Genomic DNA, 26005 nt, shown 5'->3' with positions numbered 1-26005 from the left:
CCCTGCAGCTATTGGGACAACAAATGCCTGTTTCACTCATTAATAAGCAATTGTTCTCCCTCCTCATCACCTGGCTGATTGGTGGTTTAATTCAGCAGCAGCTACAGGATTAACTAGACAATATTTGACCATGACTCTTCAGAAGTGAGGAACCCTTACAGTCTGTATCTTCACACACACACAGAGGTTCTGTGGCCTGCAGAGCTTCTTTCAACCTAACTGCACAGAGAGGGAACAGAAGATGTTACAGATCTAATCCCTCTCCCTCCTCTGTGCTACCAGGACCTGCACACACAATGCTAGGAATGCTGAAGGGTGAGACTTGAAGGAAGAACCAGTGGATTCTTCCACTGAAGCATCCTGGTGTGGCAATCTGTACCTGTCTTCAGGGAACACATTCCCAAGAGTGTTAACAGAACTGGCTGTGAATTCTACTTTTCCCCTACCCTACAGATACCCAGGGATGAGCTCAACTTCATACATGTCACCAGGAACTTCGTTTTGCAATGTTCCTTTTCTGCTTCTGGCCACCAGTTTGCTGAACTGTCCAAATTACCAACCACTCAGAAAGAACAACAAAAAAAAAAAGGAGAAAACAAAAGAGAATAACCACCTCCCAAACACGTAACTAGTTCTTGCAAGTCCAAAGACTTTATGACACTCTTTGAACTTAAGGTTGTCGATGAGATCGTACTGTTCCCAGGGACATTGTTGGGTTTCCTGACATTGAGATTTTGCTGATTACCCATAACGGGTGACCCAAGAACCCACTCAGTCCCCCTACAAGCAAGAGGCTGTTCACAAGAAATCTGTGTGATTTCTGAGTAGCTGGTGCTATTGTTAACCTGATGTACAAACTGCCTTGTAAGCTCCAACTCCTCAATTTATTTCATCCCACTGTAAAAGAACTCCATTGTTAGCTACAGAATTCACACTCTGTTGTGCAGAACTTGTCTGCACTCTTGGGAAACCACTGCCAGCCAGTCTTTAAGTAAAGAGCCCTTTAGTATGTTGGGAGAGCTCTAAGAGATGTTGCTCACACCAGGTGACACACCAGAGAACCTGTGGCAGAACAGGAGCTCTGATGGGCTGCAGAAAGCCCAGAGGAACAGTCAGTGCACAGGGTGCAGGCCAGCACTGCTGCAGGCACAGGGTGAGACTGGTGGCACAGGGACATCAGCTCCCCAGACTATCATGAGTATTGACAGCTCACACAGCACTGTTCAAAGACTAGGGTTTAAAAAAGCTGAAGGACAAATAATTTATTTGCAGCCTGAAACTAGAATACAAAATTTTGCCTTTCCTTTCATCCCTGCTGACCTTGGGGCCAGCTTTGAGACTCTGCAGTGGCTCAGACTGGCTGTGCTGGGGGGTTTCCAGCTCCTGGGCTACTGCAGTGCCTGTCTAATGCTTGTCCTCTTTGGGCACACAGGAGAAATTGCTGCCCAACAAACATGACCCAGGTAAGGCTGGGGATGCAGGAGCCAAACAACGTGGCAGGAGCACTTGTGGTTCATGTAGTGCCTCACATGGGTTCCCCAGGACAGTTAAATTCTCACCCCAAAACGATTAGGGCTTTGCAAGAAGTCCTCTGGTCCTTCCTTTGAGCATCAGAGCTCTGCCTTCTCCTACAGAACCAGGCCCCCAGGCACCTCTCCTCCAGGTTGTGACACAGCCTGGCCACCAAGAGGGGACTCTGTGCAGACAATCCCAGTGGAGCTGAGGCAGGCAGTAACGTCACTGACATTTTATATAGGGAAACCAAACCAGACAGAGGCAAACTCCCTCAGGTCCCTGCTGTCACCAAGCTGTGTGCTTCCTTCTCAGCTCAGCACCTGGCGCGGCGTCAATCAGCGGATGTGACCTTTCTGAAGTCTCCCGTGGCAAACCTGAGTCACTTCACTGCACTTCTAAGTCACAGGAGAATGCAAAGAGAAAACACAGGAGATAAAGGATCTAGGGTAATCACAGCAGCAGGAGGGGAAAACCAAAATATGTTTAAAAAAAAAAAAAAAGGAAGTGACCAGAAAAAGCGCAAACGTCTGAACTCGTTCTTTATTAAAAAATATATATAACTGCTGAAACATGAAATACACATTAACTGCCCAACCTGCAGTCTGAAAGGAGTGCTCAAGATCTGCAAAACCCAGCTCATTTATCCAGCTTGGCTCCCAAGTACCATCTGTTCTTGTCCTGATGATGCTTCTCCAAAACTGAATGCATTAGTGCCATAAGCAAAACGAATCTTAATCAACAGTTAGCCTTGTTCTTCAGGCAGCCTTATGTGATGGCCTCACGTGTGAGAGAGAAAAAATACTGGAGATAGAACTCCCACAGATAAGAGGGGTTGTTTTCCTCCTGTTTTGTCTTTTTTTTTGTAGCAATCTGACCTAACCCTGCCTGTAGCTCATTACAAACAAGGTAAGGGGCTGGCCTTGTGGCCTGAAACTCAGGGCTGCTGCAGGTGAAGAGAAGTCGAATGATTAAAAGATGGCATTATTTTCACCCAGAAGTATAAAATCACAGGGAACTGTTAGTGGGTTTTACAGAGAGCTCTTTAAACAACCAAACTTCAGTGACATCATTCGTCCAGGCAGCTTTGCATGTGCTCAAGTGACTTCCTCAATCAGGGCTCTGCAGCAACCACGACACGTTTAAATTTCAAGTGGTGTGGGTTTACCACAGACTCCAACTGTCAGTGCAGTCCACACTAAAACCAGAGGCAGCACTGGTTTGCATCATCAATCAAGAACTGACATCTCAACTTCGCTACACTGGAAAGAATTTCCAGCACAGCCCTATCTTTACCAGCTCAGATGAAGCTGCACAACTGTGCCCCTCTCAAGTGCCTGAGAAGAGGGAAATCTGACTGGTTGAAAAACAGGAACTTGCTTTGTGACACAGGCCCTCACTTTTGAGAAGGGAAAGTTTCATTGCTGGCACGTAGGAAGACAAGAGTGGGCAGAAGGCAGCACCAATGTGTTCAAGATTCTCTGCCTATTTTTAACTACTTTCTGCCACTTAAGGGAGGATTGGAACAAAAAAGCCGAGGAAGTTTTTCACAGAAGAGTGACAAGACTGACCCTGATCATTTAAATTGTCATTCCTTTATTGAGAGTGAAATACCCACACTAGTTTATTTAAACCTGCAATCCACCAACACCCAAATCCTCAAAAAAAAAAAAAAAAAAAAAGAAAGAAGCAAAAAAGGCTCAAATCCTATCAAATATTATGATGGTTGAACTCTCCTGACAGGATTACAGTGATGGGATGCAGCACAGGTTGGGATGAGCACAAGAGGCAGCAATGACAGCCTGAGAGGGCTTCTTGCTCCTGCCTCCAGCCTCCCAGCAGGATCAAGTTTTCCAGATGCTGATGGGCAAAAGCAACTTGCCCTCAGCTACCCTGGCACTGCCAGTATCAGCTCCTTCTTCTGCCAGAGGGAACCTGTGCCCTAGGGCTCTGCAGGAGATCTCTGGCTCGGGAGGCTGTAGGAAGGCACAGGAACATGGTGCTGAGCCAGAGGGCAGAAAACAAGTCAGATTCGTGGAAAAAGCTGAGGAGCACCCACTCTGCTGTTATCTGTTCCTGTGGGCTGGCTCTTCATCACATAACCCACAACCTCAAAACTCAGTAGTTATCTGCACCGTGCTCAGTTACATGGAAACAGGGTAGGTGCTTTATCGTCTCTCAGGTGCCCCCTAAAAACTTGATAGGCATCATTTCCACAAGGTTTTTTGGTGTTCCTGGAACACGTTCCAGCTCCTTCCACCTTGTCATCCATTTCGCTGCAAGATGACAGCACTTCAAGCCACAACACACTCTCAAAGACCTCCACGTTCACAACAGGGGCTCTCTGGTTTTGAAGGGGCTGAGCCTTATCACCTTGAAGGCCCCAGCAGCTCCCAGGGCAGAGCTCCTGCCAGGCCACATTTACTGAGAAAAAAACCACTACACACAGCTGCACAAAAAGCCAGGGGCACAGCAGGATCTCAACACTAAGCCACAGGACTGACCATTTGGTGATCCTGCTCCCTGTGAGAACTGTGCACACACTGGAGTTAACTTTCTGCTCATCTGCACTCTCCACTTCTACACATCATACAGGAGCATCCAGCTGCTACCACAGTTTATTTCAAGAAGTCACTAGCACATTTATAATGTATAATACAAATATTTTATATAATACAAATGTTTTATATACATTGTATATGCACTTCAGAATAGGAAATCACTGCTAAGTACACCATATGTATAACATATAAGAAAACATATGTTTAAAAACATGTTTCTAGACACCCGTTGTATTCTTGAATACATTCCCTGATGCATATTTTGGCATATGCTCTGTATATAAAATACCTATTTCTAATGAGTTATCTACTGAGGAGTTACATTTGAAGTGAAAACCACTTCTGAATTACAGAATTCTCAAGTTTACTTCTTCTTGAAACCTTCACACCAAAGCGTTGGAATCACATCAAAAGCTCTTGATCAGAACACTTTGTGTTTCCCTCATTTTGCACTTCCTGAAATTGGAATGCTTGCCAAACTGCAGGCCAACTAACTTGTGGAAAAACATCACAGAAGTAAAATTCATTTCATCCAGTGTACGGGCAAACAACCAGGCCTTTCCAGCTGCACAGAAACCAAGTCAAGGGCACTTCTTCAGTTCTGAACGCAGGTTCCACTGACACAAGGTGATCATCCAGGGGAATGGTCAGAGCAGTTTAGGCATCTATCCCACCGTGACATGATCTTTGCTCAAATGCAGCCCTCAAAGGCCAATCAGCACAGTGTTAAAAGTTCAGCTCTTGCCTCTTACCAACAGAGAACATCACTGGAGGCACAGCTGACGTGACATATGCCACTCAGCTACACCAAGAAGAAGTAACTTGAGAAATGAAAGCACAAAGGAAGCTGGCCAGGTTTATCAGAGGAGATTCTCCACCTAAAGTGAGGAGAGTTTATTTGGGAGCTAGACTGAAACACTGGAGGTACCTGCACTGAGCAAGGAGAGGCAGGCTCTGCTTAGCACCTCCAAACTGCCAGGATATAAACTCAGTCACAAAGCAGGTCTTTTGACTTCCCTGCTTTTCTGTCTGCCCAGTGATCAGCTCTTACAGCTTCAGAAACACTCCCCTCAGCCAAGAGACAATTGCCTATCACAACACACAGAACTGGCTAGAAATGCCCAGAGGACTAACCACTCAGTCCTGGCAATGGGGACCCTGTGCACAGGGTCTAAGAGAATGAATCACCTGATGGCACCAAGAACAGTTATTCCCATGGGTTCAGATGCCACCCAAGGGACCTAAAGGAAGGGCAGGGCAATTGAACAGTTACACACACCCACACACACCCACACACAGCCACAGAACAGTCACAGCACATTACAACCAATGGGCTCAGAAATGCAGGAAACAGGCATGTCATGTGGAGTCAGTTTTTGATGAGACTAGAATTGGAGTCAATTTGTTCTTCCTGGATAGGAAGTCCAACACTTCCTGCTCCTGAAAGACAGATAATAAAAAAAAATACTGTACAGAGTAGAAGGGGCAGGAAAAGGAAGCCAGGGGCATTTCTAGTTTCATGGATGACTGGGGACCTATGAGTGACATTTGGGGCAGTGCTTGTCTTTCCAGCCAGTGCTAGGAAACCTCAAAAGTGTAAGGAGCAGTGATAATACACTTTCCCATTGCTCCATGAACAGAACAGGAGGCAGCTTGGGCTGGCTCAAGAGCCAGGCTGCCACTTCATTCTGAGTACAGAGGTCAGCTCTTCTCAGTCAAACCTCTCCTGTGTTTGCAGGAGACACTTCAAGACAGTTCACTTCTATGGAGGCAACACACTTCACAACATACTCTTTAAAGATGGTTCGTGCTGGATCCTCTCTGTACTGAACAGAATTCCCTGCACAAAATCATGACATAATTTTTGCAGGGCCTAAGGGGAGGGAAGCTAGAATGAGCTCAAATCAGAGAGATTCCTTCTGCAGGGCACCAAGCAGTGCAATCTGTGCTCTGTCAGAATGCAAACTTCAGACACTGCCACCTCCAGTGCTTCAGGACTATACAGAGGATCAACCACTGCAATTAACTGCAGATGACACTCTGCCACTTAGCCAGGCAGATTTCCTTATGATTGGAACAATTACTAAAGTTCAAACAGGGAGGACTGATTATTCTCTTTCAGACACATTTTTCCTCACCGAAAGAAACTCACCTGGATGGTTGTTTCTACAAGGCCCCCTCTTGGTCTTTTTTTTGGCTGCTTGGATAATCAGCAGGAGGATGGACATTCCACTCACCAGGAGCAGTATCAGACAAACAAGGATAAGTGATAAAGACCCTAGAAGAAAAACAGAAGAACATATTAAAAAAGAGTCATGGTTCTAGCTGGAGTTCCTGTGGCTTTTCACTATCAAAAGAAGGAACCTAGAAATCCACAAGTACCCCTGAACCACAATGCCTAGAATTCCCAGCTGCCAAGCAGACTAGCTAAAAATCTGGAATCCTGTGTGTGTCTCACTGAACTGTGTGTAGCACAGATCTGGCTTCTGAGAAAGTGTGACCGTTTCCAGCTAAACCAGCTTCAGGTGAAAACTCCTGACCAGCAGGAGTCCAGAGAAACTAACCTTGGCCATTTCCTGTCCTTACCCCAGTTAGTCTCGGTGGGGCTGTTCCTATCCAGGCAAGGGAAAGGAATGACACTGGGCCTGAATGGTGGGAATTCTGCAGTTGACACATTCTTCTTGTGCTCCGTGGTGGGCAGGTTCAAAGCAGGAGCTGGAGTCTGTGACACAGCTCGCTGCGTGGTGTGGTCGCTGCACACAGCGTCGCTGGTTTTTGTCCCTGGTCGAAGAGTATCCTTCCCAAGAAGGCTGCAGCTGGAGGTGTAAAACAAATTAGTGGAGCTTCTCAAACACTTGCAGTAATTACTTCACAGGGGATCGCCATGGAATGAGTGAGGGAACATTGGCAAGTCTTGTTTTATCAATACAAACTCAAGCGTCGCCTTTCCTAGATTCTACAGACACGTCAAGAACAACTAAGCTGATCAAAGTTATCACAGGGAAAAAACCTGGCATTCTGCCTCTCTTAGCATCTGTCCATGTAGCAGCCTTGAAGCACAGCTGCATTCCACAAGGGAACCTTTGGCTATAGAACCAAAACATCCAACCTTTACATGAAATTTTAAAAAGCCTGAGAATACTGTCATTGCCACAGGTGAAGGGAGAAAAGGGTGGGAGGCAGAGAGAGGCTTCACATCAGTGCTCAGCCTGCTCAGGATTCCTCAGAGTCATGAGGAACATGGTGCATCTACTGCACATTCACCCAACACACAATTTGGCCATTAACTGCTACAGGAGTAAACCCCAAATGTTGCTCTGAACACGTCTGGATCAGTGACACGTACTTGGTCCAAGGCTGACAGTTCTCATTTCTCCCTATGGAATAAGATCCTTCAGGACATGGTGTACATACTGGAAAAAAAAAAAATAGGAAGAGGCAGCATTTGAGTTCACTTAGCAACAGAGCTATATGACAGCTACACAGTAATTACACTAATGGCTTATCCAACAGACCCAAGGAAACCCACAGAGCCTCTAAAAAACACAGTCATTGTGTCAGAAGTAACACAACATGCTCAGTGGTTCATTTCAGCCTGCAGCTGGCAAGGTTTCCTTGACTGGCTAATCATGGATATGGGAGAGCAATAAGATTTCTGACAGCTCAGGAAGACAGAGCAACAGATAACTCCCCTGTGGCATCAGTGAGACAAATGACCAACAGCTTTTACACGGGAAAGAACAAGCACCTCATCTGAAGTGGAGGCAAGAGTTTGGAGAGTCTGACCTATCCCTAACTTACCACTTCCCAGCTTATGTCCAACATCTGGCATGTACCCTGCACGACACATGCAGATTCTGTCAGAGGTCTTCTCACACTTCTTCACTTCCACACTCCCCTTCCCTAGCAACAGCAGAATAAAGGGCAAGAGGTAAGAAAGCACCAAAAATAAATGATCTATTGTGTGTGAGAACAACTGCAGAGAGCAGCCTATGAATTCTGAGGACACCAGTTCTCAGGCAGTACAAGCCTCCTTCCCTTTGAAGGCTCGGCCACCAGGAGGTGGCAGCTATAGAAACAAGAACCCAGATGAGAAAGCAGACTGATTGCCTCCCAAATTCCTATCAAGAAACGGCCACTTTACAGCCCAACTTACTAGTGTTGCAGATGGTACAACTGTTGCAGAAGGTGTGGTGGTGCTCACTGCTGAAGTATTCATCTTGACAGGGGACACACTCCGTGTCTTTTGTTGCAGAGCAGCGTTCTTTCATTCTTTCCCCTACAACAAAGACCAGGTAGAAAGAGGAACTGATTGTTGCCAGAAGGAAACTCTCTTTGTTTCCTTCATTAGAGTAAGAGTTCCCAGAAAGGGATAGTTCCATTTTACAGCTCTGGTTGAAAACATTCAGCAGATTATTTTATTCCTCACGGCAGAATCCCTGAAAATTTTGACCTGCAGCATCACTGGAAATTGTGCAGCTGAACTGGGCTAGCAGGTGCCTGACAACCTGCCGAGTGGTGAGGACAGTAACATAAATGTTAACCACCTTTTCTCAGCTAATCAGTATTTCCATAATTGAAATGCAGCAGACTAACACATTAAGGAAGCCGAGTCACACAGAAGTTAAAGAACATGTCGCTCTTTCAAAGAGGACTCTTCAATTTAGTATTTTATAGAAACAATCTTTGTCAGATAGGAAAGCCCCCTTGTTAAATGCTTTTTCTCCACGTTACACTTCCTCCATTTGAATTATATCTCCATGAAGCTGTTTTCTACCACCTCTAGGTTATTACCTGCTAGATATTACATTGAGCAAGTATAAGCAACATCCAGTGAAAATTACTTACCAGGGGGACAGTCCTTGCAGCATTTTCCATTGAAAGGATGCTCATGTTCTTTGCATTTCAACCCCAAGCAATGGGTAGTGCTGACTGCCAGCAGCAACACCACCACAGCAGAAAAATGAGGGTGAAAACCTACAGCTACCATAATGCAGCTCTCCTGTCCCAGGAGTGGCAAACTCTGGGAGAAGTGCTTCTGAATTGCTGGTGACCAGAACGAACTAGGTCAGTTGCTGGGAAATTCCCTATATAAGCTCCACGCCCCCTTCCTTTTTCCCACACCTCACAAACCTATTTTTTTTTGCAGTTCACAACTGAAATATTCACAGGCAGAAAGACAGCACACCAAAAGATTTCTATTCTATCAAAAAGATTTCTATTTGCAGCCATAAAACAGAGTGCCTGCAGCCAGGTACGTACCTCTCTGTGTAGGATTAAAGTGCAGGCCCTGAATGCCCGGAGAACCAGAAGAGATGATCCCTGATGTTGTTAAGAGCACTTTTAAAGCAACACAAGAGGTAATGCCTGAGCATCTTTACAGATGAGAGGCACAGGTAAAACGAATCACAGCCCCACAGTTTGGCTCCTTAAAAGGCAAAGTACAGACAGACTCTCTCCACGGCGGGGCCGTGACTTCGACAGCCACATAAAAAACCAACACAAATACATTTATCAGGAAGTCTGCAGAATCACAAACCATCACTCATCTTGGCACTGCCCTCAGGTGCTAACAGCAGCTGCCACCGAGAAGCCCTGGCAGCCTCCATGTTGACTCTTGTCCCTCTGCATTGCCCGTGAGGAAAAGCTCCTGACTCCAGAAGAGGGACTCTGTGTTAGTCCCACAGCAGAGGTGTGCTCTGTGAAAGCAAAGGAAGCAATATTCACATACCAGCTGCCTTTGACACTTGTTTTGTTCCACAGAAGCATGTTAATTTAACTCTGGAATCCAAAGCCCCCGGCAGGCTTCCTCAAGACTAGGACAGCCAAGGAGGAGATGGAGCAGCACCCTGGCTTTGCAGTCCTGCCCTCACCTAACACAAACAGGGAGAAAAAAAAGTGATCACACTAGGAATGAGAAACGGGTTTAACTTTCCAGGCTCATTATCAGAGTTTTACTAATTTGATCACACTGATCTAGGATCTAAATTTTAGATCTTCCAGTTCTAAGAGACTTGAGCAACTCTCACGCAAAGGCCCAAGTAAACAAGGCATCCTGAAGTAATCAAAGATGTTTTATTTACTTTCGTTAAAAAACAAAGCCAGACTTCCAGGCTATGCAGGATCTACAGTCCATTTACATCTAAATGCCAAGGAAATTTGGAACAGAAGTACATTTAGACTCCCAATTAGCCTGCAGTATTCAGGACTGAACAGCAATATTGTGGCAATGTTTTATCCAGAACTGCTGCTTTTCATTCCTTTCTTTTCTGCAGGAGAGCTTAAGAGAGGGAGACAAAAGTTAGGCAGAAGAGTAACTCTTTTTCTACTTCTTCTATTTTCCAAGCATTTTGAAAAACAAAACAAAACACAAACACTATAGAAAAGAACCTATACCTTAAAGCCATTCTTTCCAAAAGGGAGCAAAGCTGACAGAGAAACAAATCACACCAGCTGAATAGGGCCTGTATGCAGGAAATATCCAAAGCTCTTCCTACTGCAGCATGACCCTGAATGCCACTTAAGTGGCTTCACACCTCATGACTCAGCCACTCCCTCAACAATATTTGATGAGCTTTTCCTTCCCCTAATTCTTCCACAAACAGTAGCAGACTTTAACCATTCACTAAGTCAACTGCTAGTAAAAAAAAACTGAAAATGCAAACTCCCGTGATGGTCACAACCAAGGCAGGGCTAAAACTCTGCTATCAACTGAAAACTCACCAAGTACTACAGCAGTGATGATGAGGCATTGCTATGCTTATTGAGGATTGAATTAAATGCTCATTTATTAAAAGCAGGTAGCCAAGTACCATCCTAAGAATTGGACTTTCATGGATCATGTCCTTAAGTGTCTATCGAGGCACTTGGATAACGAGTCCTAGTAACAGTAGATTGCTTGTGTACATGAAAAAACCCCCACAAAATCAAACATGGAACTTATAACTAGTGTTTAATGAAAGGCTTTCAGGTCCCTAGATTCCTTAGGGATTAGAAGCAAGTAGGGGTTCCTAAAGAATCTGACAAAGATTGAGTGCATATTAAAAAAAAATAGAGAGAATTTTTTAAAGTTATTAAGTCTAAGGACAAACTAAAAGAATTTAAATTTTTAGAATTCCAATACAGGAAGAATCCCATGTACCTCCAAATCTCTCCATGCAGTCCACTTCATCCTTACAGCTGTTAGTTAACATGTAATCCTAATTTCTGGCAGAGAAAACCAAACCACATTAAGGTGCAGCACTCCGTGCAGACATTAAAAATAGATTTTTCACAGTTGTTCCTCAAGCTTCAGATTTATCTGGGGAGTGATTAACACTGCAACAACAGGAAACACTTCAACAGTTTTGCAGTTGCTAAATACTGTGTCACCTTTTATTTTTCAAGGGATCCCATCCTCACGTTATCAGAAGATTCTGCATAATCTTTGCCTCTCTAGGCAGATAAAGTTCCCAATCTCTTCCTCTATTTCAGCTGCTCAAGAATCCCTTTGCAAACCAGCACTTGCTCTCTGAGCATCAGGTGTGAAAAGACAGAACTTGGCCACACAAATTGCATCTAAATAATTGACTTGTGCAAACAGCTGGAGTATAATACCAGAATGAAGTCAGGACATTTACACAATTACATTAGAATATTGCTAAAACCTATTGCTAAAACTAGATTGTGAACCATCACATTCTGTGCTCACCCGTAGAATTTTGGGTTAGTCTGGAGTGCAGGTCACTGCATATTTATGAAGCCTTTGTTAAAACAACAGCAAAGCAAACCCCAGACCTTTTACCCATCAATCTCAACCAGCCATTTCTATGACTTCTGCTGAGCATCACCTTTTTAGACAGGGAAATTTGTTTTGAACCCCTCCAGATTCTAGTCACATGAAAATCTCACCACCCTGCACCGAAGCACATGGGGGGCACTGGCAGAGGTGGGAATAGTTCAGTTCTTCCCATTCACTCACAAACCTAAAACCAGTAACATTTCCAAAGCATGGAGAAAAATATTTAATGAAAAAGATATAGGTCTATAAAAAGACTCTGATACAAGTCCTTTAAGAAAAACAAAACAAAAAGGACTACCAAAACAGAAACAGACAGCAATACTTGTATTTACATTATATTAAGAGAATAAATTTAATCAAATATAACATCTCACTTGGATTTTCAGGCAACCCTTCAGAAAGAGGGGTTTTTACAGTAAAGGTGAAACCAGAGTAAAAATAGATGTTCTAATTTAGACAGTAGTGGATATAACCCTTGTGTTGCAAGATGCTTTCAGAGATTACCCAAAACTAGGCTGATTAAAAAGCTTTCCAAGTGCTGACTTGTGTGTACGTGGCTCTGGTAAAAGCAGTTCAACAGCAAAGCCTGTAATTCCCCCAGCCTCATAATTCACAAGTACATCAGTATTGTTCATCTGCACAGAGGAAAGTCATGATACTAGTTTTACCAATGAATTTTAGTTAAGCATAATCATAGGTGAATCCCATTGCTCTGTGCAACATCTAGAAGTTCACAACAAAACCTCCCCCCTGGTTTCATTTCAGAATTAAATTTGATTTTTAAGACAGAAACCACCTCAGGTCTCTCACATACCCAGTGCAGCTGCAAGCACAAAAGCCTGTTTTCTTTTAAAAGTAGATACAGAAGGATTTTTCTAGCATTTAAAAGAAGTTCTCCCCCACAGCTCCTAAAGATAGCTCAGCAATGGAGAGAGAACTTGTATGAAATTCTTAACAATTTGGGGAGGTTGAGGTGCCTTGATGAATACACTGGAAGATTAGCCAGTCTGTGTATGGATATTCTCATGAGGTCAGAACAAACATATTTGAACCACAATCTCCTTCACAAAAGCCAGGATCTTTCAGTGTTATTTGTGATTTCCATGGATCAGCAGCTACAAGGGCAAGAAAAGGAGTTAAATAATTAAGAAGCCTCCATCAAATATGAGTAGCCAAAGGCAGCTGGAACCTCAGCTGGGTTAACTGTACAAACCAGGGTGAACTGATGTAGTCCCTTCATGGGCCACTTTTCCCCTCAAAATGAAGGCAAGAGAACTGAAGATCTTATGTACGGACGGAAGGGGCTTTTAAGTCTAGGACAACACACTGTGGGCAAACAACACAGATAGCAGCAAAGGAACTTTGTCTGTTTGGGCTTGGTTGTTTTTTTTTTTCTTTTTTTTCTTTTTTTTTATTTTTTGAAAGCAAGAAAGTGCTTCAGAGCTCTGGAAAAGTGAGCAGGGTCAGAATTCCTCGTGGACGTTACGGGCATAGTCCATCAGCTTGCTGCCTGTGAAGTATTCACTGTATTTCAGGATCTCCTCCAGCTCTAAGTGATGGTTTTGATTTTCATCTGCTACTGCTATCATTTGCTTAGCTTCATTTAGGGCATTGTATTCATTCATAGGATCCATATATTCCTAAAACAAGCAAGAAAATGGTTTTTAACCACTGAGAACACATTTTCACGCATCAGAATTATGAACCTTAGCTCTGTGTAAGCTTCAGCAATTATGAGATTAAAATAAGCAACCCCAAAGTGAACTTAAGTCATGGAAATTGGTGTCAGCACATCTTTTGAACAAGTCCACATCTATCCCTGAGCTATTTTTCCCTTCATTGCTTCCTTGGCTATTCTAATAGAAACCCAGATTTTCTCAGTTGATGCCAGTGTCTACAATCAAATTATTTTTGACATTTTGGTTGCAAACTAAACTCACTATCAAATCAGGTGGGTTTTGTGAAGAAGTACCAATTCAAAATTAAGAAGTCTGTGACTTGCCCTCAGGCACATCGAATCCATCCAAGTGTCTATGTGACAGAAAACCCCTAACAGCATCCCTTAACAGCTATGCTAGGAAACTCCCCCTCCTCTTTGACAAAAACCATAATAATGCTCTCTGCAAGCACAATGGAACAATGCTGTAATCCTAAATTTTACAGACACACCCACCCCCTACTATTCATTCAAATAGTTTTGGCATTCATATTCTGTAAAGCAGTTTCAAGCCTACAGTTGTAAACCAGCTATTGGTTTTAAAAACACTAGGACAGCTTTTTGAGGAAGACTTACCTCCAGTTCTTCCATTGTGACAATACCATCATGGTTAGCATCAATGACCTCCTCAAATTCCTTCCTTCTGTCTTTTACCCAGTCATCATCAATATCTTGAGCTTGCTGGTTCTCCACAGTGCCAACAGGTAATGAAATGAACTCTGACAGGGTAAGCTTCTTATCCCCATCTTGATCTACAAGAGAAGCACACAGCAACTGAAAAGTATCTGCTTCATGCCCATTAAAAATGAGACATTCCTTCATGTCTGAGAGATCATTGGTACAGTCTGCCTGGTTTCAGGACAATCCTGCCTCTGGCTGACAACAACAGCACCATTCTCAGCTTTGGTCAGCCAAAAGCTCTCTGTATTGTGGCACACACAATGTTTGAGAAGGCTAAAGAAATATACATTCCTCAATAAACTAAGCAAAAAGAATTGTATTGGTCCTGAAGGTCCTCACCAGGGGGCAAACTGGGTGGTTTTTATTTTAGTTAAATTGCTGTTTATTATTTCAACAAGCTACTGCAACAGGAACTTTGCTGCATCTGTGTCCAGTCTCCCCTTGTACCAGCATTCAGGTAAATCAACCCTAGGAAAAGAGCAAGTCCTGGAGTTGTTCTGTCTGTGCGTGTCACACACCCAAATATCACTGGAAACTCTTCATATTTGTGGAGCTAACAATCACCAAAGTCACAGCTCTTTCTTTTTAGTGCAGGTGTTTTGACAGTTTTAAATATGCATCATTATTGGCTCAATAGAAAAAAAAAAGTGTGCCAATACTTATGATTTTTTTTTTTAAATATTATTTTCCTAGAAACTTCACCTATTTATTTCCACTTTCATGACTGTATGTCACCATGGGGCTGTACTGGGGAAGTACAAAGCAACCAATGTCCTCCTCATGGAACATTCTCATCAATATATTTTATAATATTTTAATCTTCATTAAAACCATTTCTATTAGTGCTGCAGTGACCCCACAATGCAGCAGCACTTGAGGGTGAAGTGGTATCAGCTGATCTGCTGATCTTCTCCTTATGAAGTTCTCAGAATGTCTTTCTACCATACAATGTCTGTGCTGTTCTTTAACAACTTGAGACTAAATGCAGCCTTGAGATGCATGGACAAGTCCTCAGAGATGCCAGCATTTGTGCTAACAGTTTGTTTTTCTCACTCACCACATCAGATGTGTACAACAGATTTGAGTAAGATGTGCCAAAATTTTCTACTGACCCGTGACAGAGCAATGAGCCAACATCAGCTGCCCAACCCCATGGCTTGCAAGGGAACAGCTCCCAGGAAATGTTTTTAAATGGCATACCCAGATCTCGGATGATTTCTTTCACCATGAACTTCAGCATTCCCCTGCTATGCTCTGGATGAAGAAAGGACAAGAATTCTTCTTCATTCAACAACAGGTCAGGAGGTGGGTTGTCAGCTTGGTACCACCGATCTTTCAGGTTATCTAAAACTTCCTGTGCTAGAAATGTAAGAACAAGTCAAGAACAGATGCTGAACTAAGCACCCAGAAACGCATTTAGCTTTCAAGTACGTATTACTCCTTTTAGCTACGTGGTCTACATCAGACAGCAGTCTGACTTCACACCTAAACCATGCATATGTTTCAGTTATCACTATAATTTAATAAAGGGAAATATTTTTGCTGCAAGGAGCAAATGCAGGCACCTGTGTACAAAGAGATACGCCAGCACCAAAACCACTTTACATTCCCACAACTATCATTTCATCTTACATCATGCAGACAAGCGTTTTTAAAGTGCATTTTTTTTCCCCTAAACTCTACTGAGAATCATAATTTGTACATGAGTTTCCTCTAAAACCATCCCCCTGACTTGAAGAAAAAAAAAAAAACCACCCTACAACACAAAACGTGAGCATTATGTGCACCTAATGGTCCTGAACATAACCAAACAGGAAAAAAAAAAAAGAATAAATAACCTGCATAATGTGTTCTTTTTCTGGTGTAGGCATTTTCTAAATGACACACTGGAAAAAATACTGTCTGTAGCACACCCTGCTATCTGCAAAATACAGTAACAAACACAAACACTGTAAGACTATTCTTCAGATACTATTCATTTCTATTTATTTAAGAATTGCCTTAAATAGCCCCTGCATGCTTTTGGTTGTTGAGTTACAAGAGGGGAAAAAAACCCCCAAGAGTCACATCTACATGTTTTTAACTGCTAGTTGCAATTAGGAGTTAAGTCTTCAGTGGATGTCTTTTTGTGAAGAGCAAAGAAACCCTTCAGAGTCTTAATACGAATCTTAGGACAAGTTTGTAGCTGGCAAGTTTTAGTTCCATCAAGGACACAAGGAAACACAGAATAATCAAACCACTTGCTTATGGTTTTCCACTGTAGCCAAGTCCCAGTGTTAGCAGTCACAGGTCAGTCCCCCTTTGCCTGCCTTTCTGATATGAAACTCAACTGTCAGTCATGGGTTGAAACTGTTGTTATCAGCAGAAGTTAAATAACATCTCCCTAGTTTTGGCCTGGCATCCAAACCCTAGTGTGCTTCTGCACAGGACTCAGAACGTGCCTCAAGATCCACACATTCAGTTCTTTTTTATTATACAGACTGAAAAAGACAACTTTTACACTGTATTAGAGCATGAGATCGAGTTTTGCCTCTCACCCTCGGGAAGCAGCAGATAACTAATTAGACTTTCCCAAATAAGGCTTGTACCTTGGTATAAAAATGATGTAAACACTTCCCTTATTCAGCAAATCTTTTATCTGATGAGCATTCCTGTAAACTGCAGCTAACCACACTGCCATAGAACATGCTGCACAGGTGTTTCCCCTGCCAGAAAATTCAAAGGCCCATTTGCATTTTAGTTGCTTTTTGATAAATGGAAAATATAACATAACCCATTTTAAAATGACTAATTCCTGCAGGGAAAGGCTAAGGCTTTGTGCTTTACTTTACAGCAAATTTCAACACTTTGAGATGGGGAGGAGTGGGGAGATTTCTCTGCTAAGAGCTGCCAAATTTATACCAAGCAAGATTCAAAGTCAAGTTTCGTTAAGGGAGAAAGGATCTATCTCAATGACCTAAAGAATCAAATCTGTCTTTATAGAGAACTTAGATGAAACATGAAACAATAATTAAGCAACCTTCTCCTAATAACTTCTTGTATGCTTTGCAACCAAGAGTGTTCAGTGCTAAGTATTTACAGCAAGAAGGCAGATTTGAGCTGGAAAGAAACCTAGTATTTCTGTCTTACTAAATCTGTGTAGAAGCAGAAAAACAACTCAAATATTCCCCCCTTCTACTAAGGAGAGTTTTGTCATTCAGGTTTGAGGAAAGTAGAAGAAAAACACACACCAACAGTCTGCACTTACTTTCTTCATCTATTTTCAGCTCTTCATTGTTTTTGATCTTCTCTGCAATCTCTTTTTCATTAAAGCCCTTGCTTGCCAAAAATTTAACTTTGTATTCATCCCAGGACACATGACCTGTAAGAAAGAGCCTTGTCTCAGACATGACATAAAATTATGAGGAACTTTTTGGTTCCATGGTCTAAAATGGTGCATGCTAAAATCTTTTGGTTCAGCCCTCTGACCATCACACGAAGCTGGATGAATAGAAATAAGAGAACTCCCACCTGCTCCACTTTGATGCTTCTTTACACCAGACAGACCTTGTGAAAATAACCTCATTATGTCACCATCCTCAGCCCATCCCTGGCACTGAACTTATTACCATTTCCTATGACCACAAGTGCAATAACAAGAGTTGGCCCAGAACTGCAACACTGTCTGGAGCACCTTCCCTTCTGAATGAATCCAACCTGTGGTGACTACCAAAGGAACCTGGGTTTTGTCACAGCACATCTGGAGAGCCACCAGGAGCTCTGGCTACTAGCATCTGACTTCAGGAATCACCAGGAGGTGGAAGAACCTTTCATCTTACCATCACCATCAGGGTCCACAGCTCGGAAGTGCATTTTGTTCTCTTCCACAGCTTCTTGGAAATGTTCATCTGTCTTCTCCATGATCCAGCGCTGCATCTCCTTTGCACCTATCTTCTTATCATTGTTTATATCCACCCTGTGGACAAAGAGCAAACAGGATTTAGATCTGGGAATTGGGAAGTATGGGATATTTTTAGATTCTAGATCAATTACTTTGTTCAACAATAACAAACACAGGTTGCTACAGAAAATAGTGTATTTATAACCCCCTCTAGGAGTTGTACATTCTTTGAACTATGGAATAAACAGGTAGCAAGTTAGACATTTTTTTCACAATTCAGTTAATTAAAGCATCTAGGTTACTAGTCAGTGAAAAACATTCAGCCATGCTTTGCTGTCCGTTAACTCATTTCAATATTATGGCTTTGAGTATATTTTTAAAGTAGAGGAAACCACAAACACATCCCTCATGGCATATTAGCTCATTTTCTGTTGGTTCAGAATTGTCCCCTGCCAGCTGCTGCAGACTTTCACTGCTTTAAAAAAATCCTTCCAAGTCCCTTCTACCTTGCTCTGCCAAGATCTCTGACGTTTACTGATGAGCTGCCTCCCTGGGTCTGCTTAGATCACATCACAACTCTCCTGACCATTAAAAACAATGAAAATAGGTGAGTAACTTTGGTGTAAGGACTTCCAAACTATTGGATACTTTGACTGGAGTACTTCCAAGAGAAATAAAACCAAACAAACCAAGTTTCCCCTATCATACTTTGATCTTTGGGAACACATTACAGCTGATAGGTTTTAATTCTTAACACATTTAAAAGTTCAGCATGTGCACTGGTTCTCTATTAGGTTTCTGATTTATCAGGTTCACTTTGCTCTCTCAAATGATATACTTGGACTCAGTGTTACTGAGCTGGAGAACTAAACTGTTTCTACCTGAATAAAATCACCAGTAAATATCCAATCTGACAATCCACTGTCCTCCTTAATGTTCTACCAATACTGAGTTATTTTAAGATACACTGCCATACCCCCAATTCCATTCCTGCTTAGTCAGCAAAAATAAGTTAATATACAGATTACAGTTGAAGAACAAATACCAAAACAATAACTGGCTTTGAGCACATTGTTAAGTACTTATTAAAAAAGCATTTAAAACTGAAAAGAAATTACTAATATTTAAGAGGCAAGATTTGATTTAAAACACATCAAAACCACTTTTGCTCAATTAAAAAACAAAGCTACAAAGAAACACACAACAAAAAACCACAGCTTGACTCTGGGTTTTTTATCTATTTGTATCTGCCTCAACAGTACTGAACTGTTATCATTGAAACTCAAGTTATTAAAGATATGATTTGCCTTTAAATGTCAACTAAATGTTAAAAGCTTAAGCCAAATAACAGCCTAGCACATAATCTTCTACAACACTTAGTTCTACTGATAAATGCAGTATTAGCGGTTTGAAGTCAACATCATGGAATAGTTTGGGTTGGAAGGGACCTTAAAGATCATCTATTCCCAACCCCCTGCATGGGCAGGGACACCTCCCACCAGCCCAGGCTGCTCCAAGCCCCATCCAACCTGCCCTTCAACACTGCCAGGGATGGGGCAGCCACAGCTTCCCTGGGCAACCTGGGCCAGGCTCTCACCACCCTCACAGCAAAGATTTTCCTCATCTCCAACCTCAATCTCCCTCTTCCAGTTTTCATCCATCCCCCCCTTGTCCTCTCACTCCCTGCCCTTGTCCCAAGCCCCTCCCCAGCTTTCCTGGAGCCCCTTCAGGCACTGGAAGGTGCTCTAAGGTCTCCCTGGAGCCTTCTCTTCTCCAGGCTGAACAGCCCAACTCTCCCAGCCTGTCTCCAGAGCAGAGCTGCTCCAGCCCTCGGATCATATACTGTATCACATCTTTCCACACATCTGTGCAGGCTCAGGATTAGCAGATTTTCAGTGCCAAGAGCAGTAAAATGGTCACACTCCACTTGTGCCTCCTTGCCCCTGCCAGGTGGTTTCTGAGCGTGGTTTTTGAGGTGGAACAGGTTCTACCAAAAATGAGCAGGGAAAACACAGCCTTTTCCCCTCAACATTTAACATTCTAGTTTCCTCAGATCAAAGCAATCAAGCTTACTGGTCCCAGGCTGCACTTCCCACCTCAATCCCACTGTAAGTAGGGAGAATGGTTAACAAACATCCCATTAATTGCTCCTCCAGTCCATGAAAGTGCACCTTTGTTCTGCTATCACACTTGACAAGAAGTCTCCAATGACCCAGATTTTCATGTACTAGCAGGAACCCACTGCACTGGGTGACCCTAAACTGCACTTCTGCTTTTAACAGGAATATGTACAACAAATTCAATGTAAGATACAGTTCTGCTGTGAGGTTACCATCTGAGGTGATAAAGACTGTCCCTGCTTCCCTGGATAACTGTCTCGTTCAGAATGAACTACTGAAAACAGCAATTTTTGTAGGTTTTGGTGGGGTTTTTTTGGAGTTATGAGAAGTACAAGAAAGGATGTCAAGGTGCCCTCACAGATCCTCCTGACCTGAAGATAACCATAACACACACCCTTGGAAAGGAACAAAGACTAAAAAGAAACACCCAGAATTTTTATGCACCCTGCCCTCATGTCACAGGCCAACGTGGCACTAATGGTCCACTTGTCACAAACCACTTCTGCAGACAAGTGGGGCTTATCCTCCCAGTACAAAGTGCCTCCAGGAACTGAAATGCAGAGTTTTGAAATGCCACTTGTTCTTTCAGTCACATACAGCTTGCTTGCCCAGCAAAACCCAGTTTAGGGAGCTTTTCTTCCTTGTTTCAGCTTTATTGTCAGTAACCCAATTAAATAATGTGTGGTTGGAACTGACTACTTTTTATCATACTGGCACACTGCAGAATCTCAGCTGTCATTAATTAAAACCACATTGTCTGTTTCCTTTATGTCTTCAAACAAAATACTCCCCAAGCATCTGAAGTGACTTACTAGCCTTCACAGAAGTTCACAGTATTCTCTTTTCACTCAGCCTTTAAAAACATGTCTAGAAAGCAACCTGATTCCTCAGAATGCTTTTCTACATTTCTAATCCGATCATCTTTGAGTATCTGAGTGAAGTTGATCTCAAATCCAATTACTTTAAGCTTCCTAAGACAACCTCTTTCATAACAAACAGGGGCAGAAATGGAGTTTGCAATTTGTGAATGACAATTTCCTAACCATCAGGTAAATGTTTCCAATAAACACACAGTAATGAAGAAAACTTTCTAAGCACAGTCTTAATAACTGTACAGAAGGGCCATGGAGATGATCCAAGAGCTCTGCTCTGGAGACAGGCTGGGAGAGTTGGGGTGTTCAGCCTGGAGAAGAGAAGGCTCCAGGGAGACCTTAGAGCAGCTTCCAGTGCCTGAAGGGGCTCCAGGAAAGCTGGGGAGGGGCTTGGGACAAGGGCAGGGAGGGATGGCATAAGGTGGAATGGATTAAAACTGGAAGAGGGGAGATTGAGCTTGGACATTATGGAGAAATTCTTGAGTGTGAGGGTGGTGAGAGCCTGGCCCAGGCTGCCCAGGGAAGCTGTGGCTGCCCCATCCCTGGCAGTGTTGAAGGGCAGGTTGGATGGGGCTTGGAGCAACCTGGGCTGCTGGGAGGTGTCCCTGCCCATGCAGGGGGGTTGGATCTAGATGATCTTTAAGGTCCCTTCAAGCCCAAACCATTCCATGATTCTAGGATACACCCCCCAGTGAAGTGAATGCTCAGAACAGCAGACAAACTCATAAAGGATTCTACTCTGGTTTGCCTGTTTGCTTTACCTCTCTTCACTCAACAGCACACCAGAAAAAAATACTATTAATTGTCACTATTGTTATTTTTTCTTTGTTAATGAAAAGCTTACAGGAAAAAAAAATATCTCTGTTAGACCTTCTCATTGTATCTTGAGTACATGTAAAACCCCACATTATCAACATCAAGAGCACCAGTGTAATTTAAGCTCTTCTAACAAAATTAATCCTCTTCTACAAAAACACAAATAAAGCCAACCCTGCCACCTCGTGTCTGAAAGTGCACACTGACTTTGATTTCCATTCTGTTTACTGACATCCCTCCATCTGACAGTTTCTTAGCTGGCACAAACCTTATCTAAGTTTCCACACAGAAACAGTGTGTTTTGACATCAGTTTTACTAAACCACAGCACCAACCCTGCACACTGATTGTGACTCTCAACTTGCATTCTCACTCCTGAGAACAGATTCTGTGGGTATGTTAATACCTTAAAAACATGGACACAGTACTTAGAGTATGATACTTCCCCCTCCATCATTACAATTTTCTACATATTACAGAAAAATCTGCAAATTTTACTCCAAAGACCAGACAAAGAGGCTGCACTGTCCTTGGCAACATACATAACTTACTTTGAAAAGATGACCATGAGCTTCTTCCTGTTTTTTCTGGGTTCTGAATCTTCCTCAAACTCTTCCATCTCTTTTCCCAGAAAAACTTCTTGATGAAACTCTTTGTTCAGATGTCCATCCATCTCCATCTTGACCCCATTCAAGTGATCTGGGGGCAAGATCTCATTCTCATCTTTACTGTCTGCTGGCTTTTCTTTGAGGGCTGAATTATTTGCAGGCCTTGCATAAACATCCATGAGAAGAAATACAAACAGAAGGGACAAATACAGAGAGCCCAGACTGCAGAGAAAGGCCTGTCTTGACATCATGTTTGTCCTTTTTATTCAAAGTATTGGCTGATTAAATTACTGTGATTATCTAAAAACAAGAAGAGGGGGAAAAAAAACAACAAAGACACATGCAAATTAAACTCTAGAATGTTACAGCAGTAATAAAACATCTCCTGCATTTCAGAGGAACCAACATGCACACAAGGATTTGCAGTGAAAGAATTAAAAAAGCCTGCTTGATAAAAACAAGAAAATCATCTCAGTTTTCAGGCTGCACGACTGCAACCTCTGCCAGAGGCCTTTGGAAAAATAACACCCTTTGAACTGCGTTCAGGCGATGGATGCGGCAGGAGCTGACCTGACAACTGACACCCCAGCATTTCACCAGGAAGGCTCAAAGAGACGTCTCGGGTCTTTTTGGAAACAGACGACGGAGGGAAACACACGGTCACAAACACCCTCAGGTGAAGAAGAGATGGAAAAACACGGGGAACAGCCGGCAGGAAAAGCAACCGGGGGGGGGGGGAGGGGGGGGCGCCTGAAAAGAGCTGCCAGGGAGCTCGCAGACCGCAGGGAGAGGGGAAAGAAACACAGCCCGACACAGCCAAAGCGTGGGGGAGCACAAAGAACCCCACGGATCCCGGGGACGCGGCAGAGCCCAGGGCAGGAACGAGCCCAGGGCAGGAACGAGCCCAGGGCGGAGAAGGGGGGGCTGCCCTGCCCGCCTCGCAGGCGGCGGCCCCGCTCCGGGAAGGGCCACACTCACTCACCGAGAGCTCCGTCGGGCCCCGCGGGTGCCCTTTCCCCACAGGAGGAGGGGTGTCAGCCTCCGAGAGCCGTGACAGGCCCGGGCCCGGCCCCGCCGCCCCCCGGGCCGCTCCCGCCTCAGCAACGCGGGGAGACACAGCAGAGCTGGGCCGGCGCCGCGCCGGAACTGACGTCAGCACGCCGTGCGTGCCCGCGGGCCGCCATCTTGCCGTACGGCAGGAGAGCGCTCGGCGCCGCCATTTTCCCCTCACCACGCCCCCGGGAAGGTGAAATCCTCCCTTCCTTCCCTCAATAAAGCAGGCCGAGCTTAAACGAGCTTTTTTTTTCACTCCCTCTCAGCTCCCTTTTCCTGACTACACGCTTTTGAGCCTACCATTCGTCTGTTTCGCTTGGGCAGCCCTTGAAACACCGCCTTCTGTACGTCACAGGCGGCTCCCGGGCCCTCGGAAACCAGAACAACATCTTGCATCGCCTGCGATCTTCGTATCGTGTGGCAGACGCGGGGCAAACATCTTAAACCTGCTCTTTTAGCATCGACCGGCTTTGTTGTTCAGCCACGAAGTTGCTCTTTTAGCATCGACCGGCTTTGTTGTTAAACCAGGAGGATGTTAGAAAGCAGATTCCTGGAGATAATTAACATAAGCCGAGCCTTTTCTCGACATGGATTAGTCAAAAAGATAAAAAAAAGACCCAGTTTTGTGGTTTTTTTTTCCTGTTACCCATAAATCGGGGTGAGCGGCCAGGAGCCCAAACACAGGGAGAACAGTAGAAAGGGGAACCAAGGCACAGCAATAGGTACTTAACTGTGTGCAGCGGAGGCTCCCGCCGCTTCCGTCCGCTTAATAAATCACTTAATTTGACTAAAGAAGGGCTCCTTGATGGCAGCTGGGACCCGTCGCCGCCCTGCCCGCACCCAACATGGCGCCGCCCTGCCCGCACCCAACATGGCGCCGCCCTGCCCGCACCCAACATGGCGCCGCCCTGCCCGCACCCAACATGGCGCCGCCCCCGCCTCACCCGCCCGGCGCCGAGATGACGGGCGCGGCGTTTCGCGCAGGCCTGTTGTCCCCAGCCGGCCGCCGTCCGTCCTCCCGCTTTCCCCCGGAGCCATGAGGGGGCCGCGGCTGCGGGGCCGGCGCGGGGCGGCCGCGGGGCTGGCGGGGCTGTCTCTCTGCGCCGCCGTCCTGCTCTACCTGGCCAAGTGCACCTCCGAGGGGCTGCGGCCGCTGCCGGGACCCCGCGGGCTCCCGCACGGCCAGCCCGCCGCTCCCCCGCCGCCTCCCCCTGAGGAGGAGGCCTTCCTGGCCGTGCTGATCGCCAGCGCGCCCCGGTACGGCGAGCGCCGCAGCATCATCCGCAGCACCTGGCTGTCGGCAACCGGGCCGCCCCAACGCGTCTGGAGCCGCTTCGTCATCGGCACCGGCGGGCTGGGGCCGGAGGAGCTGGGCAGCCTGGAGCTGGAGCAGAGGCGGCACCGGGACCTGCTGCTGCTGCCCCAGCTGCGCGACTCCTACGAGAACCTGACGGCCAAGGTGCTGGCCGCCTACGTCTGGCTGGACCTGCACTTGGACTTCCAGTTCGCCTTGAAGGCCGACGACGACACCTTCGTGCGCTTGGACGTGCTGGTGGAAGAGCTGAGCGCCAAGGAGCCGCGGCGGCTCTACTGGGGCTTCTTCTCCGGCCGCGGGAGGGTGAAATCGGGCGGGAAGTGGAAGGAGAGCGCCTGGGTGCTGTGCGACCACTACCTGCCCTACGCCCTGGGCGGCGGGTACGTGATTTCTGCCGACCTGGTGCGTTACCTGCGGCTCAGCAGAGACTACCTGAACATGTGGCAGAGTGAAGACGTCTCCCTGGGGGTCTGGCTGGCTCCCATCGACGTGAAGAGGGTGCACGACCCCCGCTTCGACACCGAGTATAAGTCGCGGGGTTGCAACAATAAGTACATCGTGACTCACAAGCAGAGCATCGAGGACATGCTGGAAAAGCACCAGACCCTGGCTAAAGAGGGAAAGCTCTGTAAGGAGGAGGTGAAGCTCAGGCTTTCCTACATGTACGACTGGGGAGTGCCTCCTTCACAGTGCTGCCAGAGGAAGGATGGCATCCCCTGAAAGGCTGAGGGAGGAAAAAGGTGGAATGTTGGACTGTGAGCTTGGTTACTGTTACTTGAGGGGGAAGAATCCCAGTAACTAGGGCTTCAAGATTACTCAAAAGATTTTTTGCACGATTCACAATCAGTGACACCCTGAAAATCCTAAGAGCTGCTGATGTGGCATGATCTAGAGATGTTTAAAAAAAAGAGGAATAGGTGACAAAAAGCGTGGGAAGGCTCGTATGACAGGATTGAGGGCAAATAATAGGTTGCTAAATGTGGGTAGTAAAGAAAATCTGGGGGAGCTGGCTTGGCTGAAAAGCTGCTAGGAGATTTCTAGCAGACCCTAAGGCTTATTTGCTGAGGATTCAAGACAGGCCTTGAATGCTT

General features: G+C 44.9%; 3 protein-coding genes across 3 annotated transcripts; 1 reads left to right on the top strand and 2 right to left on the bottom strand.

Annotated features, from left to right (window-relative positions):
- Positions 1–3928: 3928 nt before the first annotated feature.
- TNFRSF4 (TNF receptor superfamily member 4) lies at positions 3929–9069 on the bottom strand. Its single transcript, XM_051637181.1, has 7 exons — positions 8922–9069; positions 8230–8352; positions 7875–7976; positions 7420–7486; positions 6660–6889; positions 6226–6351; positions 3929–5510 (listed from the first exon to the last, which is right to left on the bottom strand). The coding sequence occupies exons 1-7, from the start codon at positions 9061–9063 to the stop codon at positions 5443–5445; spliced, it is 858 nt and encodes a 285-aa protein (XP_051493141.1). The 5' UTR covers positions 9064–9069; the 3' UTR covers positions 3929–5442.
- A 2978-nt stretch (positions 9070–12047) lies between these two features.
- SDF4 (stromal cell derived factor 4) lies at positions 12048–23680 on the bottom strand. The gene is made up of 7 exons (XM_051637172.1): positions 23529–23680; positions 22490–22846; positions 18070–18206; positions 17499–17612; positions 15452–15610; positions 14147–14322; positions 12048–13493 (listed from the first exon to the last, which is right to left on the bottom strand). The coding sequence occupies exons 2-7, from the start codon at positions 22795–22797 to the stop codon at positions 13317–13319; spliced, it is 1071 nt and encodes a 356-aa protein (XP_051493132.1). The 5' UTR covers positions 22798–22846; positions 23529–23680; the 3' UTR covers positions 12048–13316.
- A 948-nt stretch (positions 23681–24628) lies between these two features.
- B3GALT6 (beta-1,3-galactosyltransferase 6) lies at positions 24629–25998 on the top strand. Its single transcript, XM_051637175.1, has one exon. The coding sequence runs from the start codon at positions 24636–24638 to the stop codon at positions 25632–25634; it is 999 nt and encodes a 332-aa protein (XP_051493135.1). The 5' UTR covers positions 24629–24635; the 3' UTR covers positions 25635–25998.
- The last annotated feature ends 7 nt before the right edge of the window (positions 25999–26005 follow it).

Source organism: Apus apus, chromosome 20, assembly GCF_020740795.1.
Source record: "Apus apus isolate bApuApu2 chromosome 20, bApuApu2.pri.cur, whole genome shotgun sequence".
NCBI lineage: Eukaryota > Metazoa > Chordata > Aves > Apodiformes > Apodidae > Apus > Apus apus.
This window is presented reverse-complemented; position numbering and strand designations above follow the sequence as displayed.

Bases quoted from the DNA above. Each gene is read 5' to 3' on its own strand.
- TNFRSF4 (XM_051637181.1), bottom strand. From the start codon at position 9,063: ATGGTAGCTGTAGGTTTTCACCCTCATTTTTCTGCTGTGGTGGTGTTG. The intron at 6,352-6,659 runs GTAAGGACAGGA...TTTTTCTTCTAG, and splicing joins CCCCACCGAGACTAACTGGG to GGTCTTTATCACTTATCCTT. The intron at 5,511-6,225 runs GTGAGTTTCTTT...GTCTTTCAGGAG, and splicing joins TTGTAGAAACAACCATCCAG to CAGGAAGTGTTGGACTTCCT.
- SDF4 (XM_051637172.1), bottom strand. From the start codon at position 22,797: ATGATGTCAAGACAGGCCTTTCTCTGCAGTCTGGGCTCTCTGTATTTG. The intron at 17,613-18,069 runs GTAAGATGAAAG...TCTTTCTTACAG, and splicing joins TGTGGACCCTGATGGTGATG to GTCATGTGTCCTGGGATGAA. The intron at 13,494-14,146 runs GTAAGTCTTCCT...TGCTTGTTTTAG, and splicing joins TCACAATGGAAGAACTGGAG to GAATATATGGATCCTATGAA.
- B3GALT6 (XM_051637175.1), top strand. From the start codon at position 24,636: ATGAGGGGGCCGCGGCTGCGGGGCCGGCGCGGGGCGGCCGCGGGGCTG.